General features: G+C 47.2%; 1 protein-coding gene across 17 annotated transcripts in view; it reads right to left on the bottom strand.

Moving 5' to 3' along the window:
* The window catches only part of SAMD11 (sterile alpha motif domain containing 11), a 317,376-nt gene that overhangs the window by 95,921 nt on the left and 201,973 nt on the right, over window positions 1-19,482 (bottom strand). For all 17 annotated transcript variants that reach the window (XM_083453809.1, XM_083453803.1, XM_083453810.1 and 14 more), the window contains one exon: window positions 13,465-13,643. In XM_083453809.1, the coding sequence (XP_083309935.1) occupies window positions 13,465-13,643 (179 nt within the window). The remainder of the gene's footprint in view (window positions 1-13,464; window positions 13,644-19,482) is intronic.

The following is a 19,482-nucleotide window of genomic DNA, read 5'->3' as shown; positions in this document are numbered from 1 at the left end:
GGGGAGTGGGGAATCGAGTTTGAAGGAGAAAAGGAACAGAGGTGACTGGGGCCTACTGAGACTGGTGGGGCAGAAGGCAGGGAGCCCTAAAGTAGGTGGAGCCATAGCCAATGTCAGGTGGAGCCATTGTTCTTCCTGCCAATCTGTCAAAAATTGAGAACCAGGAGGAGGAAGCCAAGGGCCATCTCCAGGGATGGATGCTATGAAGAAGGAAGGCGTATGGTGGCTGCTAAGGGCGGTGAGGAAGTGCCTTGTTCATTCACTGCAAGAAAGAGAACAGTGAAGAAGTAAGGCACTCCTGATGCCTTCAACTATTAAGGGACCAGGAAATGTTATGCCTTCACCAGGGCAAAGTACTGCTTTAAAAAGCGAGCTGAATAAGCTGGCAAAAAAGCACGTTGTAAGGAGAGCCCTGTTGCTGGATCAAGCCCATGGCCCATCATAGTCCAGCACTCTGTCCTCACAGTGGCCAGTTAGGTGCCTGAATAGGAAGCCCACAAAAGCAGGATCCCACCTGAGATTCCCAGCAAATGTATTCATAAGTGGATGATAATGAATAAGTGGATAAGGGACGCTGGTGGCAGTCAGAGATTGTGTCTCAAGTAACAAGATGAACTTCCAGGAAGGAGAAGAAGCCGAGGCCTGACATGTATTAAGGAAGCCCAAACACTGCCTTGCACCACACACACACACACAAAAACCCGGTCACACTCCCTCCAGCTGTAAATAAATCATTAGCCCTTTCCCCGCCTCTGAAATTAATTCTGCATGTTCCGCCCGCAAGCTGGAGAGACAAGATTCCAGACAAGAGGCAGCCTAAATTTAGATGCTGACAAGTGACAGCGGATGGGATTTCCCCACCCCCAGCAAGCCTCTGAAGACTGCCTCAGGCAACCTACTTCATTTCAGATTCAGGATCAAGTCCCCAGGTGGGATGATGCTCAGCCCCTGACTGGCTACTGGGGCTCTCTCACAAACTCACCTGGGAAGTCCAGGCACAGTAGGGCTAGAAACACAGGATGCTGCCTTACACAGAGTCAGGTCAAGGGTCCCCTTAACTTAACATTGTCTACAATGTTTGGCATCAGCTCTCCAGGCAAGGGACATTCCCAACCCTACCAGAAGATGCTGGGGATTGAACCTGGGACCTTTGGCGGGCAAAGCAGATGCTCTACAACTGAGCTAAAGCCCGTCACTAACCAGCTGATGAATTTCAATCTCCAGGCTGGTTTCAGCTTCCCTCCACTTCCTCCACCCACCAGATTCTGGGAAACTGTGGCAAGTCTACTAGTCTGTCTTCCCTGTCCTGGGAAGACTCCTTTGTAATTTCAAATCTTGGCTTGGCTTGAGCTCCCGGATCATCATTTTCTGCATGGGAGTTCTAGAAGCTGTGGATTCACTTTCAGGCTTAGCTCATCAGAGGCCAAACAGGAGGACCAGAGCAAAACAGCACGCTCCCCAATTGTGATTCCCCACTTTTAAATGGCTCAGGACTGCAATACCTCAAGGGCCACCTCTCCCTATATGAACCGGCCCAAACCCTGAGATCATAATCTGAGGCCCTTCTTTCGTGTGCCTCCTCCACAAGGGGTCCAGAGAGTAGCAACAGAGGAACGGGGCCTTTTCTGCAGTGGCTCCCCGCTTGTTGAATGCTTTCCTCAGGGAGACTCGCCTGGTGCCTTCGTTGCGTATCTTTAGGTGTCAGGCAAAATCATTCCTCTCTTCCCAGGCCTTTGGCTGATTAAACAATCTATGGCCTTTTAAACTGTTATGGGGGAGATGGGTTGTTTTCATTTGTTACTATGCATTTTGTATTTTTGTGTTTTTATATTGCAAACTGCCCCGCAATCCTCAGATGAAGGGCGGTATGGAAATTTAATTAATTAATTAGTCATAAAAAATATATAAATACATTCCCAGCAGAGCCTTGCTGCCTCTGGCGGGGCGGGGGACATAGCCCTAGTGGCTGGTAGATACTGACAGCCTTATCCTCCATGAATTTGTCTAATCCTCTTTAAAAGCTATCCAAATTGGTGAGCATCACTAGATCTCATGGGAATGAAAAAGTCATTTATTTTATCTCGTCTTCATTAAGGATGTAAGAGAAGCCTGCTGATCAGGCCAGTGGCTTATCTAGTCCAGCATCTTGTTCTTATAGTGGTCAACCAGAAGCCTCTAGGAAACCAGAAAGTGGGACCCAGCAAACAAACATTATTGTCTCTGACCACAGAGGCAGAACATAGCCTTCCTGGCTATTAAGCCATCGATAGCTCTCTCCTCCATGAATTTGCCCAATCCTCTTTAAAAGCCATCCAAGTTGGTGGCTATCACTGTCTCCTGTGGGAGTAAGTTCCAATATTCTGCTCCATTGAGTATCTCCCAGTTCTAGCATTATGAGGAGCAGAACCTCTGTCTATCCGCTTCCTCCACACCCTGTACGATCTTATACACCACTATCAATCCCCCCCTCTTACCCCCCTTTTCTCTAAACCGAAAGGCCCCAAATGCTGTAACCTTTTCTGTCAGGGGAGCTGCTCCAACGCCTTGAACATTTTTGGTTGCCCTCTATCTGAACCTTCTCCAGCTTTCTACAATATCCCTTTTTGCATGAGATGCCCGTTTCCCCCCAATAAGGCTTAAGATGGCTCAACATCAAAGCTGGCTTGGCTAGCATCAGAGTCTCTTTTGCAAGAGAGAGAGGGAGGTGAAATTAAGCGCTGCAGTGAGGAGCGCATATTCATAACTTGGCAACTGCAGCTATCTGCGGAGCTGGATAATTAAACACCCATATTTAAACAAATGAGTAGGTAAGAAATGAAATTAAATCCCAATTATCTTCTATCTCCTACCCCCTCTCCTGTCCTCTTCCTTTTCTGGGTAGCTTAACCAAGCTCTGGCTCTGTCGTCGTCCCCCCTTTAGTTTCTATGGTGTTATCTCCAATTAGATTTCTGGGGCTAATGTGCGTTTCGCTTTAGCGGGTTATTCATTCAATTGAAATCAAATTACTAATAATTTGCAAGCTATCAAGCTGCACGAGTCGTGTATTTGGGTGGGTTGGAGGGACCAAGAAGGCTCCTTATAAATTACTAATAATTAAATGGGGAGGGGGGAGAGAAAGATTTGAAGAGGGGGTTAGAGTGGGGTGGGAGCTTGAAGCAAACAGCAGCAAGGCAGCTGCTGACGCTCCCTTTCTCTGCTGCAACCTCCCCTGCCCTTCCTCTAACACACAATCAGTTACACAGGGTTTAATAAGAAAAGCCAGATGTGTCCCTCAACAACCAGAGGCAAGGCTTCCTCTCTGCTTGGAAAAGGAGGGGAAGCAGAAGGCGGCCTGGGAAAGGGGCCACCAATCAGTGGTAGGGTTTTGTATGCAAGAGCTGCCAGGCTCAATCCCCACTTGCATCGCCAGGTAGGGCTCAGAAAGCAGCTTGGAGGGAAGCTGGCAATCACTGTGTGCAAAGACAGACCAAAGGCCTGACTCTGAATAAGGCCGTGCCCTCTGTTCCCAGTAGTTGATGGCATCTGTCTATCTTGAGAGACCATGGAAGAATGTGTCATGGGAGCAGGGGTGCGGAATATGTTCCTGTGTCTTAAGGAAAGCTCTTTAAGCTCAGGGGTGGCGTGCCAACTTTGCATATATCAAACACGAAAGTACATAATAAAAAACAAAAGCAAACCAATAATCCGTATTTTAAAGGAGATAGGATGCTAGCCAAAGGGCTGGTTGAAGTGGAACATTTCTGTCTGGCACCTAAAGGTGTATAATTAAGTTGCCAGCTGAACCTCCCTGGGGAGAACATTCCACAAGCAGGGTGCCACTGTGGAAAAGGCACGTTCTTGTGTTGCCACCCTCTCGTGGAGGAAGCACACAAAGGAGGACCTCAGATGATGATTGCAAGGTTCAGATTGGTTCATCTGGGGCTAAGTGGCCTTTGAGGTATTTTGGTCCTGAGCCATTTAAAGCTTTATAGGTCAAAACCAGCACTTTGAATTGGGGTCGGAGACTAATTGGCAACCAGTGCAGTCAGGCCAGGATCAGCATTATATGCTCAAATCATCTTGCTCCAATGAGCAACCTGGCCGTCCTATTCTACACTAGCTGAAGTTTCCAAACCATCTTCAGAGGCAGATCCCGGGTTCAGTCCCTGGCATCTCCAGGTACAGCTGTCTGGAGAGCCGCTGTCAGTCAGTGCAAACAATATGGAGCTAAAAGGACCAATGCTCCAACTCCGTACAAGGCAGCTTCTTTTTCATTTTTTAAATAAATAAAAAACATGCAAGAAACATGCGTATCAATAAATAAACATGAACTATAAGCCAATACAAAAGTGACTAATTGTTCATTCTATTGAGAAAATTACAACAGACATCCTGGCATTTTCTTAGAAATGCAAAAAAAGAGACACAATAGTAATTTGGGTCCTCAATCCCGTAGGTCTCTCATAAGTTTCCATGAGTTTGAGGTAGCCTTCTCGTTTGATCGTACAGGAGCATAACGGATCTTCCTGGCAGCTTCTTAAGGGAGCAGATGTAGCTCTGGGGTAGAGCATCTGCTTTGCATGCAGAAGGTCACAGGTTCAATCCTCAGCATCTCCAGGTAGGGCTAGGAGAGACCCATGTCTAAAACCTAGAGAGCCAATGCCAGGCAGTATAAACAAAACTGAGCTAGAAAATTCAGTGGCCTGGCTCAGTATAAGACAGACTTCTATACCCCAAGTGTTGCATTTTAAAGTGCTGTAACCCACTCTGAAGGGTGGCGCTGTGCGTTAAACCACAGAGCCTAGGGCAAGTTCAGAAGGTCAGAGGTTCAAATCCCCGCAACGGGGTGAGCTCCCGTTGCTCAGTCCCAGCTCCTGCCAACTTAGCAGTTTGAAAGCACAAAGTGCAAGTAGATAAATAGGTACCGCTCTGGAGGGAAGGTAAACGGCGTTTCCCATGACCAGGAAGCTGTATGCCGGCTCCCTCAGCCAGTAAAGTGAGATGAGCACCGCAACCCCAGAGTCGTCCGCGACTGGCCCTAACGGTCAGCGGTCCCTTTACCTTTACCTAACCCACGCTGAGACCTTAGAGTGAATGGTGGGAACTAAAATAAGTTGTTATTATTTCCTAAAACAAATCAGTTGTATGTGGAAGGATGGCTAGTCAACATTCCTACTGTTAACAGACAGACAAATTGACTGATAGTACATAAAATATATAGATATAATCAGACACATTCAGAAATCTAACAGGCCAAGGTGTTGTTAGGTTCTTAAAAGCCCAAGATGCAAATCTGCATAAATAGACGGAGTGCCTCTGGGAAAGTTTAGATGACTCACTGGAACCTGTGCTTTTCAGCAGGTATGCAAAAAGAAAAGAAAAGAGTTTAACAAACTGATAAGAAAGGCAGGAGATCTGCGTTTATAGCCGGCTAAGTTTTCCTCAGAATAAACTCACCAAAATTAATACCACACAAGTTGGTAGTGTCCATTAACTTCAACAGGTCTACTAGAACAAGTCTGGTTGGAGATATTGGGTTGTATGCAATGCTAGCGCTCCGGTAGACCTATTGGAAGCTAATGGACATGATGTAGGTCCACTGTAGGTCTGCTCTAAGTGGGATTTAGCTGGGGCACAAGCCCCAGGAAAAAGACTGCAACTTATACCAGCATTTTCACCCATATATGCAATTTTACACCCTTGTAGATAGTTTCTGTGTGTAATATTTGTTGGATAGCTGAGTGTCAGCTCACATATTATTTCACAGAGTGCGAATTTGGAGAGGTTCTCATTACTCCACCATCCCTAACACAGACCTAGGTGCTTTTGCTCTCTGGGGCTTGTTGGAAGAGGGACCAGCTTGCCTTATACAAACTCAGAAAAAATGTCCCTTTAGGTCAATGCTGTCTACACCGACTGGCAGTGGCTATCCAGCATTTCAGGCAGGGAGCCTTTCTGAGCCCTACCTGGAGATGCTGTATATTGAACTTGGAACCTTCTCCGTGCAAAGCAGGTGCTCTACCTGGCTCCCTTTTAGGAAGGGATTTCTCCCAGCACACACTCAACCTCCCCCTCTGCGCTGCCTGCCAGTTCCACAGCACAATAAAGTAGCCATTTCCGCTCACTATCAAATCTAAGTCCTCATTAGACCCGCTGCCGCTTCCTGGCACTCTGGATCAAATCCAGCGCTCGTTTCCCAGACGGATCTTAAATGTATTTTATTTATTAGGGTGACAGTCATTACTATGAAGCGGCGGCGGCAGCAAGCAGCTGTGCTGGAGGAGGAAATGTCAGGAGAACACCGAAGGGCTAGGCTGAGGAACAGCATCACTGGCAGGGAACGCAGTGGCAAAAGCCCAACCAGAAGAAGAAGAAGAAGAAGAGTTTGGATTTGATATCCCGCCTTTCACTCCCCTTCAGGAGTCTCAAAGCGGCTAACATTCTCCTTTCCCTTCCTCCCCCACAACAAACACTCTGTGAGGTGAGTGGGGCTGAGAGACTTCAACGAAGTGTGACTGGCCCAAGGTCACCCAGCAGCTGCATGTGGAGGAACGGAGACGCGAACCTGGTTCCCCAGATTATGAGACTACCACTCTTAACCACTACACCACACTGGCTCTCCACACTGAACCTAGGAAGCTGGGCCCTTGAATGGTGGTACAAACAGGCCTAGAGATTTCTCCTCCCCGCTGTCCTAACCACAGCACCTCTCTATACTACTACTTTTTTAGCAATCACTCGTAGCAGAGTAATATTGTCTTCCGTGAACACAGTCTTAACCGTGAGTCTGTAAGTGACTGCGGAGGCCAGTTCTGGATCCACACGTCCTTCCACAGTGGGGGAGTTGATCAAGGTGAGGGTTTGCCAAACGTGCCTTCCTCTTAGCACGTTTCTCCCTTTCGTCCTGAGTTTAAGCGTCCTCGAAGTCCATGACACCTTTGGTAAAGGCTGTTCTCCAAGTGGAGCACTCGCAGGCCAGAATTTCCCAATTGTCTTTGTTTATACTACATTTTTTAAGATTTGCCTTGAGAGTGTCTTTAAACCTCTTTTGTTGACCACCAGCAATACGCTTTCCATTTTTAAGTTCAGAATAGAGTAGTTGCTTTGGAAGATTATCATCAGGCATCTGCACAACATGACCAGTCCAACAAAGTTGATGTTGAAGAATCTGCTTCTTCCAGTTCCAGTAGTTCACCTGTCTTCCCAAGTGATGTGTAAGAATTTCCAGAGATACTGCTGATGGAATCTTTCAAGGAGTTGTAAGAATTTGCCGGCTGCAGCTAATAAAGAGATGCCTCGATAATTTCCGCAATCTGTTCTATCTGCCTTCACAGCCACTGTAACTTGTTTTCTTCTGCCTGTTCTGCCATTGAGGACTTCTTGGATCATTCTTTGTCTAGCTCCTAGCTCCTCCCCTTTGACAACCCTGGTGGGGGTATGGGACTCCCAACGGCTTCGCTTACAAGGGTCATAGGAACATGCAGGTCCACTCCCCACAACAAGGTGATGATCCAGTGAGTGAGACCACTCTATACATAGGGTTGGGTGAACACACCAACTTTGATTCCTCTCAATTTCTCATTTTTCCAGTCTTAAATTTAGTTCTCCACATTTCTACATCAGTCTCCAGTGTTTTGTTGTTTTTGAAGGCCCCATGAAAACTCATCAGCATTTTAATGCAAACTCCTAATAATATACTGTACATACTGTTGTATGGAATTTTGCATAACATACATTTTAGTTTTGCAAAAGGGGGCAGTCTGTCTACCTAACAGAACTAATACTTTAAGGATTAGTGCCCAAGTTTGCTTTTTTCCTCTTCCCTCCCTATCCCTCTTACCTTTAGTGATTTTTTTAAGATTGTAAGTCTGCAGGCAGGGACTTGTCTTGCTTAACTTATTGTATGTAAGCTGCTCTGAGACCCTTTTTTGTTGCTGAAGTGCAGAGAACAAAAACACTAAATAAACTGATTGATTGATCAATTGTAGGGCTGGCCCTTATGTCAATGGAAGATAAATCCCAGACCTGGGCATCTTAAGAGTCTTTTATCTTCATCTTTTAAAATTAAATTTCTATACACCCTTCATCCAAGGATTGTGGGGCGCATTTAAAATATAAAACACAAATCTACATAACATACACTACACCATGACGACTTGCAACAAACACACACATATACCAGTGGGTAGATGGTCCCATAAAAGCCTCAAAAGAACACGTTGGGCTGGAGATACTGAGCTGTATCCAATACTAGTCCTACTTGGGAGTAGACCCTTTGGATGATAATAAATACGACTGAATGTAGGTACATAAATTTAAATGGGTCTGCTCCGAGTAGGATTTAGTTGAGCATAATTCTCAGTAGAGAGATTCCTACTTATGAAGGTTCCCAGAGAAGATGGGAGCCACAGACCTGACCCACTCCCTGCCCCCTTTGCACACAGCTGCGTCCCACAAGTGCCAGAAACATGTAAGGAGGGCGGGGGAGCAGGGATGCAGAATGGGGGTGGGGGGTGGGAGAATGGGGGCTGCTTTGGTTTGAACTCCAATCAATTAGAGAGGCAAAGAGCAGCAGCCTTCAGGGATGTCAGAAATAGATTTCCACTTAAGAGCACCAGGGATGCGGCTGACAGACTGACAGCCCCAAACCATTAAAGCCTTCACGGAGGCTGGCAATTTTGCTATTAGAAGATGGAAGTCTGGGTAAGAACGGCGCGGTGACCCGGTTCACTGGAGGCAAAGTGGAAAGGAAATGGGGGCAGGGGAAGGGGGGAAAGCAGCGGAACGGGGGAGGGGGGGCGGACAGAAAGCCCCCCCCCCCCGCTAAACCGCAGAGACACTCAGCCCATCAGTCAAAATAATAGCGGCGAAATGAGGGGAATTCTAAAAACGTATATCTGACCCTCCCTTAACCTCATCCATCAATCTTTCCACACCTCCCTTGTTCCAATCCGTAGTCTCGCTTCCCAACCCTCTCCCCCTCTCTTCTTCGAATTAACTGCGGGCTGTACGGACAACTCCCAGCACATTGGCAGGACACCAATAAACTATCCCAGCTACCCCCGGAGCTGTTTTGCCTGATCAACCCGTGAGACTGCCGATTTAAAAGAGCATTCCCCACCAGCCCCAAGCCAAAAGGACTGTTGCCAGTTTTAAAAGACGCGTTTTGGTTGCGCTTCTTCTTGCTGGTAGGGGCACTTGACGTCAGCTGCAGGGGCCTGCACCGAAAGGTAGATTTCTCCACGAGTGGCTGTTAGTCGCTGATAGAAACTGAAGACCGTTCCATCAGATTCCTATTCTTTGTCTAGGGTGGGTGGGCTGGAGTGAGGATCTTACGCGTTCAAACACACATACTAATAGGATACAAAATGTTGGTCCACTTAACGCAAGCCAGAGGCAGAAAAACTATAGGGGACGCCAAATAATTGTGGGATGCCAGTTGATGAGAATCACAAGTGAGGAGAGTCCTGTTGCTCTTGGGTCCTCTGCCGGTGTGCCAGAGGCATCTTGTTGTCAAGAGATAACAAGATGATGGGCTATGATGAGCTACTGGCCTGCCCGATCCAGCAGGGCTCTTCTTACTTAGCTTATTTTATTAGTGACTCAGCTGGTTAGTTTAAACCAAGGGTGGGGAAGCTCAAAGTCCAGGGCTCCAGGCAGCGGAGGTATAGGATCAGAGTTTGCATTCTCCTAGATGTCAACCTGGGAAGGTAGCCCAAGCCCCACCTGCCCCTCGCTTCCCTCTACAGGAGGTGCAGAAACTGTGTTCTCCACCACTGGACCAACTTATCAGTCTCCATCCGTTCAATCGGCCAAAGCCTGTCTTTGCATGCAGGGAAGTACCTAACTCGCCGAGGGTTTGAGATCCATTGGACACCCTCACCTGCTTTTGCCGGCCACTCAAAGCCATTCATTCCCAGGGTGTGGCCACTGTCACATGCCGACAGCTTCTAGGAGCCACAGGTGAGAGCTGAGTGCAGGGTGGGGACCAAAGGTAGACACACTTACCCAGAAGGAGCACGACATGCCCCCCACAAGAGGTACTACCCCTCCCCAAACACCCCATACACCCTTGACTGTAGCTACTGTACAAAGGTTAAGAGTCACCTCTGTTGTCCTACTCACCCTGGACCTACCCACCACTAGCATGTGGCCCTCATAAGATTGCCTACAAGGAAATGTGGCCCCTGGACTGAAAAGGGTTCCTCACTCTTCGTGACATGAAAGACCACCTGCTCTTTGACTTGTGACCCAGTGCTCACTTGGTAGCCTACTTGCTTCCTGCCAGCTCTTTCTCGCTCTCTTCCTTCAGTAACTTTGCCCAGGAGCTTTGCGTCTCTTGGCTCCACTACCCTCTTCCTTTTCAGCTTATTCTGCCCAGGCTGCATCTCTGTTGCTTCCCCCACCTCCTGACCATTTGTATCTACTAAGGATTTTCATCCTATCAGGCATTATGACCTTTTGCTTCACTTTTGGAAGCTGCAGTGTCTGTCAACATTCTATTCCGGCAGCGTTCCCCGAGCAGTAAGGAATGCTAACATCACAGGCAGATCAATGAATGGCTAGTTTCTCAGGGAAGCAAACAGTTTTCAGCCTATAGGCAGATAAATTACCTGAGCCCCACGTGTCAAGAGATAACCTCTTCCTTAATATTCCAAACCACACAGTTTGTAAATCATTCTCTGTTAAATATGGTAGTACTATTTTGAAGTGGTATAGAGGATCTCAGTAATCCTCATTCCTACCCTATAAGGCAGGCCAGCACTATTTTTGTAGGCGGGGTGGGGGGGGGAAAGGAGCTGAGATTGAAAAACACTCAGTGGCCATATTCAGACATCACATTAAACCATGGTTTAGTGGAGCCAGGCCTACTCTCAGGCTCATGTGTTCCTCCCTTCCCCTCACACATGGTCAGGAGGATGAGTTTGGACTAACCCGAAAAAGGGTTTTACTAATCTATTGGAGGCTACCAAGAGAAGAACTGAATGTTGCATTCCTATGCTGAGCATGGAAGAAGAAGAAGAAGAAGAAGAAGAAGAAGAAGAAGAAGAAGAGGAGGAGTTTGGATTTGATATCCCGCCTTTCACTCCCTTTAAGGAGTCTCAAATTGGCTAACATTCTCCTTTCCCTTCCTCCCCCACAACAAACACTCTGTGAGGTGAGTGGGGCTGAGAGACTTCAAGGAAGTGTGACTAGCCCAAGGTCACCCAGCAGCTGCATGTGGAGGAGCGGAGACGCGAACCCGGTTCCCCAGATTACAAGACTACCGCTCTCAACCACTACACCACACTGGCAAGCAAGTTTCCTATCTCTAACAACCCCACTTGCTGCTAGCCCTCCTCTGGCAGACCACTCACTTGCAATTCCAGGTCACCTATAGGCCAGAGTGTAATTGAAAGAACGAGTTAAGGAATAGCAAAAGCTTCCAAGCTCCAATCTCTCTCAGTGGAGCAAAGAAAGCAGAAGAGAGGGAGGACAAAAACCAGGAGACATAGACAGACATCTTCTCGACACACTAAACCGTGGCTTAACACAGGGCAGGGAACCTGTTAGAGGAGGATTATTAGTTTGTTTTGCTTTTGTTCTTCTTTTTATTGCATATTTGTGTTGTTTTAACTTGTATTTTTATTCTGTGAAATGCCCTGAGATCTTCAGACAGAAAACAAACAAGCAAGCAAATATAGACATCTAAGATTATAGCATCCTGGACCATTGGCCAGGTTGGTTGGCGTTGATGAGAGTTGGGAGTCCAAACAACTGGAAGGCACTATGCGGAGAAAGACTGGCTTAAAAGTGCACGGCAAAGTATTCTGAACTCATTGGTCTCAGAATCAAAATCTGTAACCAAGGACGTAGTCAACTGGGGATTTTTCTAGCCTCGAGACCTTCCATGAAAACAGAGCGAGGCTGAAATCACAGGTACACTGGGAGGCAAGTGCCACTGGTGTACGTTATGCACAAAACTGGGATGCAAAATCTCAGAGGAAACCACTTTAGTAGATGACCAAGCCAACGACTAATAGTTAAAACTTTCTCTCCTCTTCTCTCTTTCTTGACTGTATTTTCTCGCCAATGAGCCCAAGCAAATCACTATAATTAAAATTCTGAAGATAAAAGCATTTTATTGGTTTGCAAACCCTGGGTGTTCATCTAACAAACTATTCGCCTCCCTCCTTAGTAAGACAAAGCAGGGCTACTGGAACAGAGGCGCTGAATTAAATGGGTAGTTAAAAAGGAAGGATGAACAATTTGGAGACGCTTTGTGCCTGGCTCCATAGCACATCGCGCACCCGTGGTAGGGAAGGACGCAGACCTATTGCCCAGCTTTACATGCAGAATTAATAAACTGCATCCACAACAATGGCCACAAGAAACAGGGTGTCAAGCCAGAGATGCTTCTTTTTCCGTTGGGGTGGGGGTTTGGGGGAGGAGATGCTGTGCCACTCCAGCTCCCCAGACCTCTGCTGTTGGTGACCCGGCAAAGTGGGAGGAAAACGGCTTAGTGACTGGCAAGCAACAGGCACATAAAACCCCCTCACATACAGAACTAGAAAAGCAATTACACGCCTTTGCTCTCCCATTCCTTTGTTTTTATAGGGCTTGTTTCGGAATCCAAGCAACTCTGTGCATTAGCGAGCGCAGGGAGGGGATGGTGGTGGTGATGATGATCAAGAATAGCTGTAATGATACACTTGGGGGGTGGAGGGCAATGAGACACAGCTGCAATACATTTTCATTGCCTCTCCGTTACAAGGTATTACACAATGCATGCTTTCCCAGAGGAATCCAAAGTCTGGACTCTCTTTGGGGATTGCTTTGTTTCCCCAGAAGGAAAAATTGCCTCTCCTCTACCCATGGCAGCTACATTGCCAGGGGTGTAGAATATAGGAAGTTGTTTTATACTGAATCAGACCATTGGTCCATCTAGCTCAGTATTGTCGGCACTGACTGGCAGAAGCTCTCCAGCATTTCAAACATGGGTTTCTCCCAGCCCTACCTGGAGATGCTGGGGATTGAACCTGTGACCCCCTTGATGTGGGGTAGCATATCTGCTCCAATAGAGTCTTTGTCTGTACTTGTACACTTGTAAATAAAGCAAATATTTTTAAATGACATTCAAATCTCCAGCGATCTCTCCTCTAAAGAAAATCAAACCCACTGCCCCTGGAATCTATTATGACTCAGGGAAGTGGGGAAAGCACAACAAATATGTTTTTTACGGCATAACTCTTCTACAAGAAGTGTGATCACAGAATCTTACTGTCTAGGCTTGCTTTCAGGGCATGTGGATTTTTATGAGCACTACATGACATCACAGCATGCCAACCAATGGCTTTCAAAGGGGATATGCAGCCATCCAATCAGAGACTTTTTGCAGTCTCACAACTTGCAACCGCTGGGGTAGAAGCACAAATGATCAACTCACACTCAATGCTTTGGGGTGGGGTGGGGGTGAGATAGGAAATCACAATAAACAAAATTACCTTCTTTTCATGATACTAATATGCAAATCCTCCTCTTGCTTGACATCAGGGTGGTGACCGTTGACCTTGTCACTCTCCTCGCTGTCGTCACTGTGTGAGAAAATAGAGGGAAGCTCTTTCTTTGGGGTCCTGGTAGGAGGCAAGGGGATGGTCCTCTTCTCAGCAAGGCGACCCCGATTCTGTGGAAGGGGAGATATCCGGAGTCGAAGGAAGGGAAGGGGGGAGAGAAAGAGGAAAAGATCAGATTAGGTGACTCAATCAAGATGTGCTGAAGGGGGGAGGTTTTTTAAATAAAGTCAGTCGTCTGTTGGGGTGGCTCTGTTGACACCTCCATAATCCCTACGCAAAACAAACTATAGTTAATGTTAATGGTGTGAACAAACCATCATCAAAGCTGAGGCGTACAGCAGATTATCAATTAGACCTTCGTTTCTTACATTACAGAATGATTAAAAGCACCAGAAAAGGCTGCTGCGCCTTTGTCTGAATCTTTTGTGGCTCTTTATCCACAGCTCTATAGCTGTTGGGTGGTGATAGCTCCTTAACCAGTTTGGCAGGAGACTGGATTCCTATGCAATACTAAATTGTGGTTAGCATTAACTAATTTTGTAAACCAAGTAGATGCTTTAATTAATGAGTAATCTTTAAGCACAGTTAATAAACCATAGCTAAGCTGCAGGGCTCACAAGTACAGTGGAACCTTGGTTCTCGAACGCAATCCATTCGACTCCCAAAACCGAAACCAAGGCGCGGCTTCCGGTTGGCTGCAGGAGCTTAAAGCGGAAGCCGCGTCGGTTGTTCGACTTCCGAAAAACGTTCAAAAACCGGAACACTTGCTTCTGGGTTTTCGGCATTTGGGAGCCGATTTGTTTGTCAACTAAGCAGTACGAGAACCAAGGTTTCATTGTAATGCTATGCCATGGTTTAATAAACCATAGTTTAATGCACCATGGTGCTTGGGAACCCTGAGAAATGGGAGGAAACAGCAGTGGATGGGAGACTGCAGAGGAAAAAAGTGGCAGGCACAAAAGGGTTAAATACCCCTCCCACTTGCCACTCTAAAAATGCCTCCACCCCCCCCCCCAATATTTTACATACAGTATTCAGCAACCAACACAGGAAGGTTCCAAATATGTAACAAAGTATTCAGTTGCACCCTAACAAAAATGACACTCCTGGTTGTTTTTTAAATTGAAGCCATTCCTGGAAATCTGAGCACAGCACCTATATTGAGCATTTACTCCAGCAATTGATGCTTTCGCCAGGGACCCCCAGAGCTCAATGCCTAACCTCCCCGCTCCACCCCCACAGCTAGATGTCGCAGTGCACCTCTTTCCCGCTAAGTCACAATTTATCGCATCAATTAAGAGTCAGCGGCCTGCAAATTCCCAACACACAACTGCCACGGGACTGCCTCGAGTGCGGCTCCAGAAGCTGAGGAGGGGGACGGTGCCGATCTCAGCTCATAAAAATCATTTAATGGCCATTATGGTACCTAAGAGCAGTTACTTGGTCTCAGTGGCTGCTCAGGGACTCATCATACTTAACTAGAGAAGGGGGAAGGAACAGAGGGTGTGTGTTGGGGATTGAGAACAGCCCTCGCGGAAACTATTCAGAGCCCCACACACAGAGAAATAGGGGGTCCTGTTAAGCTTCCTTTAACAGCCCTGCCAGGCTCACAATCGGGGGTGGCTCAAGTGCACACTTATGGGTCAAGTGGCCTGCATTTGCGACTCTAACACAGCCTCTCCCCCAGCTTGGTGCTCAGATGCTTTGGACTACAGACACATTTACACACTGGACTTTCAAGCAGCAATGATCGGTTCTCATAGAATTGTAGAGCTGGAAGAGACCTTGAGGGTCATCTAGTCCAAACCCCTGCAATACAGTGGTACCTCGGGTTAAGTACTTAATTCGTTCCGGAGGTCCATTCTTAACCTGAAACTGTTCTTAACCTGAAGCACCACTTTAGCTAATGGGGCCTCCTGCTGCTGCCGGAGCACAATTTCTGTTCTCATCCTGAAGCAAAGTTCTTAACCTGAAGCACTATTTCTGGGTTAGCAGTCTGTAACCTGAAGCGTATGTAACCTGAAGTGTATGTAACCCAAGGTATCACTGTACAAGAATCTTTTGCCCACTGTTGGGCTTTTTGCCCAACTTCTCTTCTGCACTAGGGCAGGAGCCGGGGACGGGGCGTACACACGCGCACACACACACGCACACACACACACACTGCTCCTGTTGCACTACTGCTGGCTGAATGCAGAGTGGCATGAAACTAAATTTTATTAAGTTGGGTCCATTATTTTCAACAGGTCCACCCGGAGTCAAACTTAGCTGAATGCCACCCTATAATACCACAGTCATTCCTCCAGATTAACCTAACACATCAAAGTTAATGGGTTGTAGTCAATGCTAGTTCTACTCAGATTAGATTCCTAGCACTGCAAGCCAATGGACAGGCTTGCAGTTTACTTCAGCATGATTCTAGTCCACTTTATTTAACCACCACTAGTACTGATGTTTTGCAGATTACCAAATGTGTATTAAGAGTCCTGAAGACAACGGAATGTAGACAATGCTAGTCCTTTTCAGAGTAGACCCCACTGAAATTAACACAACTTAGGTCCATTCGTTTCAATGGATCTACTCTGAGTAGGATTTAGGTGCATGCAACCCAAAGATGTGACCAAGAACTTTGCATCAACATGTGAAACATAGTCCCACTCATATAGCCTACTGCATAATTTCTATTACTGGCACAGCACCCCGAACAATTCCATGTCATCACAACACCTCAGCCAATGGCTAAGAGGCTTGCAAATAACCTGCCGCTGGTCTGAGCCTCACAGATACCATAGTGGAAAAGAGGTTTCCTAGTCACTAAAAATTAGGTGCTAGGGAAAAGTTGGCTGAATTCAAGGTCCTAATTTGTTCTGGGTTTGTTTCCTTCTCGGGGAGTAACACAGCAACTGAAGCATATATCAAACATCTGAAACATTTCACAGTTGCTAGTCCAGCATCCTGCCTGGGAAAACCATCACCACCGCCGGACATGCACAGCCTCCAAAAAATTTAAAACGGCATTTTAAGAGAGTCCTAGCTTTGTTCACTTCCAGTACAAACACTGGATCAGCCCAAAGGAAGTCCCTTTGGATGTGGCCTCCTTTTATAACCCTGAGATAATCCTCCCTTGCTAATAAGAGTACTGTGCATCATTGTGTGCTGGGGGGTAGGGAAGAGACCTGAATTTTATCTTCTGCCTCTTGACTTATTATGTTTTTGAATGTGTTGATATGACAATAGGTCAAAGGTCCATCTAGCCCATCATCCTGTTGGCCAGCCAGACTCGGTAACTCATTCAAAAAGCAGGACATCAGTGCAGCAGTATTCTCCCCATTAAAATTAATTAATCTAAGTTAGTAACATTCCTTCATTACATAGAATTGTGGAGTCGGAAGGGAGGACAGACGTCATCTAGTCCAACCCCCCTGCAGTGTAGGAATCTTTTGCCCAACGTGGGGCTCAAACACATGACCCTAAGCTAAAGAGCCCCACGTTCTTCCGACTGAGCTATCCTGAGTTCTGTTAAACTGGTCTACTCTGATTAGGATTAATAATGAGTACAAGCCTACCTCTTTCCCCAAATCACATCTCATATTTGCTTAAATCTGCAGCTCTAAGCTGAGAGCGCGTGTCATATTCTGCTCTGATCTGCATTAAAGGCAACTGGTGAAACTTATCAAATGCCACACAATTAAATCCGAGGCCTCCTTTGAGCCTGAGGGCCCGGCAAATGGCCCTCCCGCCTGACCACTGCTCCTCGCTCTAATTGGCCCTGGTGAGAGCTAGAGTTTAAATATGCATTTTAATAATATGTCATTGCTTTGGTTTTATCCCCATGTTGAAGAGCACTCCGGGTCTCCCAAGAAGACGGAAATCAAAGATGGAAAGGAGGCTAAAATTTCCACTCAAAGAGGAGCCAGTCAAGGTTAGCCATGTTGTTAAGACAAAAGCACCCCCAAACCACCCACCCAAACTAACCCTTCCATCGTAACTCCCACATGAAGCCACATTTTCCCCAGCCCATTTAAAAAATAAAAAGAGAAGACGACGTTTTTCCGCAGCAGAATAGGAAATAACCGAGACGGATCTTCCAGATGAGAACGGAGGGTTGGAAAGTACAAGAACAAGGGGGAGGAGGAAAGGAAGGACCCCTGTTCTCAGAGGGAAGGTCAAAGCGTATCAACGCCCTGGTTGTGATGTAGCACAGCTGCCAGAAAACGAGGAAGGATTCCTTCCAGCAGGTCCCCGGCGAGCATTTAATTGATCCCAGAGACGCCGAGGCCTCAGCTAGGGCGGAATTTGCAATGTGTTGGTTGGGGGGGGGGAGAGACGGGGGAGAGTGAGAGAGACCAGAGAGAGACGCTTATGTGAGGTCATGTGGTGGGAAAGGCTGGACATTGGGGGGGGGGGGGCAGAAAATATTGCATCTTGACAGAGGACAGGGCATCTTCACTGTGGCTACCAGTCACACTGGTTATGTTCTTCCTCCCCGGTCAGAGACACCAGCAGGTGAGGAGAGCTCTTTTGTGCTCAGGTTCTGCTCACGGGCTCCCCATATGCACCTTGTTGGTCAATAGGTCAGCCTCTGGCCTGACCCTGTAAGTCTCTGATTATGTTCATATAAGTAGCAGTGAGGGAGGGCTGTTGCCTGTGGACTTCTTTGAGCCATCTGGGTGTCCACTATGGAAACTAAATAAAAAAAAATTAGCACTATGGAAACTGTACTAGATGGGCCTTTGGCCAGATCCAGCTACAGGCTGCTGTTATGTGGAGAAGGGAAGCCAACTCCTGAGTAGTTTAGCTCCAACCAACACACTTTTCGCCTTCCTGGCAAATGAATAAATAAAGGCAGCTGCAAACACGTATGCAGGAGAGGTTGTATAGAGCTCAGTGGCAGAACATGTACTTGGCATGCAGAAGGGACTGGGTTATTCTCCTACCTAGCTAGACTCCATCTCGTGGGTCCCTTGCCATCTGTAAAGATGCCCCCCCCCCATCACTGCCTGGTCATCTCACTGAGCCTCTTGGGTGGAGGCCGAAGGTGCTTTTTGCCTACCATCACCACAGACCACAGAGAGAGAGAAGTCAAATGAGCTCCATATGGAGAGGAGGCCCCAAAGTTTTCATTCCCTTGTTTTCATTCCCTTGTTACTGACACACGAAGGTTTGGTTGCCCTCCAGGAGCCTGGAAACCACGGCTGGGAGGAGAAAAGGGAAGGCCCACAAATTTCTTATTAAGAAGCCATACCAAGAGCCCTCTGTCCTTCCCCGATTCCCCCCCCGCGCCTGTTTTAAAGCCAGCTGCGATTACCAAAAGGGTCACACCAGGTGCCCAAATAAGCCCCCCGTCTCTCCCCCAGGCCTTCATTACACATCGCAAGCCAGCGTCTCAATGCCGCCGATTTGTTTCGATAGCAAATCCAGGGGCTGGGGCAGCCCTCGCCTCACTTCCTGGTGCTTAACCAGCTTTGCTATTAAAACCCAGGCCGCTGATAAAACAAGCTTCTCGGGTTCCGTGCCGTCCTCTGCTCCGACGCTCAAGTAATGAGGAAATGAATAAAAGAAGAGGCAAGCTCTCTCCGCAGGCTTTGCTGCCAAGCGCGTTTCCCTCATCACCTGTCAAAAGCGGCCTAGTTCCTCGCCCGATTGCTAATGCAGTGCATCTCTCACACGGATAGGAATTCACACTGTGCAGCCACAAATGAAGCCAGGCAACCCTTATGGCAGGAGGTCTTGGGAGAAATGGGGGAAAGTTAGGTAGAGCCCAAAGGGCACATCTTGCTCTGCAGAACACCCACATGCACACACTTCCACAAAATGATAGGGGAGGAGAGTCATCTTGTGGTGAGGTCCTGTTTGTTGCTTACCACCGGGGCATTTGGTTGGCCACTGTGAGAACAGGATGTTGGGACTAGATGGGCCACTGGCTTGTTCCAGCACTCAGGCTCTTAT

Source organism: Podarcis tiliguerta, assembly GCF_965153285.1.
Source record: "Podarcis tiliguerta genome assembly, chromosome: 8".
Classification (NCBI taxonomy): Eukaryota; Metazoa; Chordata; class Lepidosauria; order Squamata; family Lacertidae; genus Podarcis; species Podarcis tiliguerta.
Note: the sequence above shows the minus strand (reverse complement) of the source record. Positions and strands in the feature narration are given on the sequence as shown.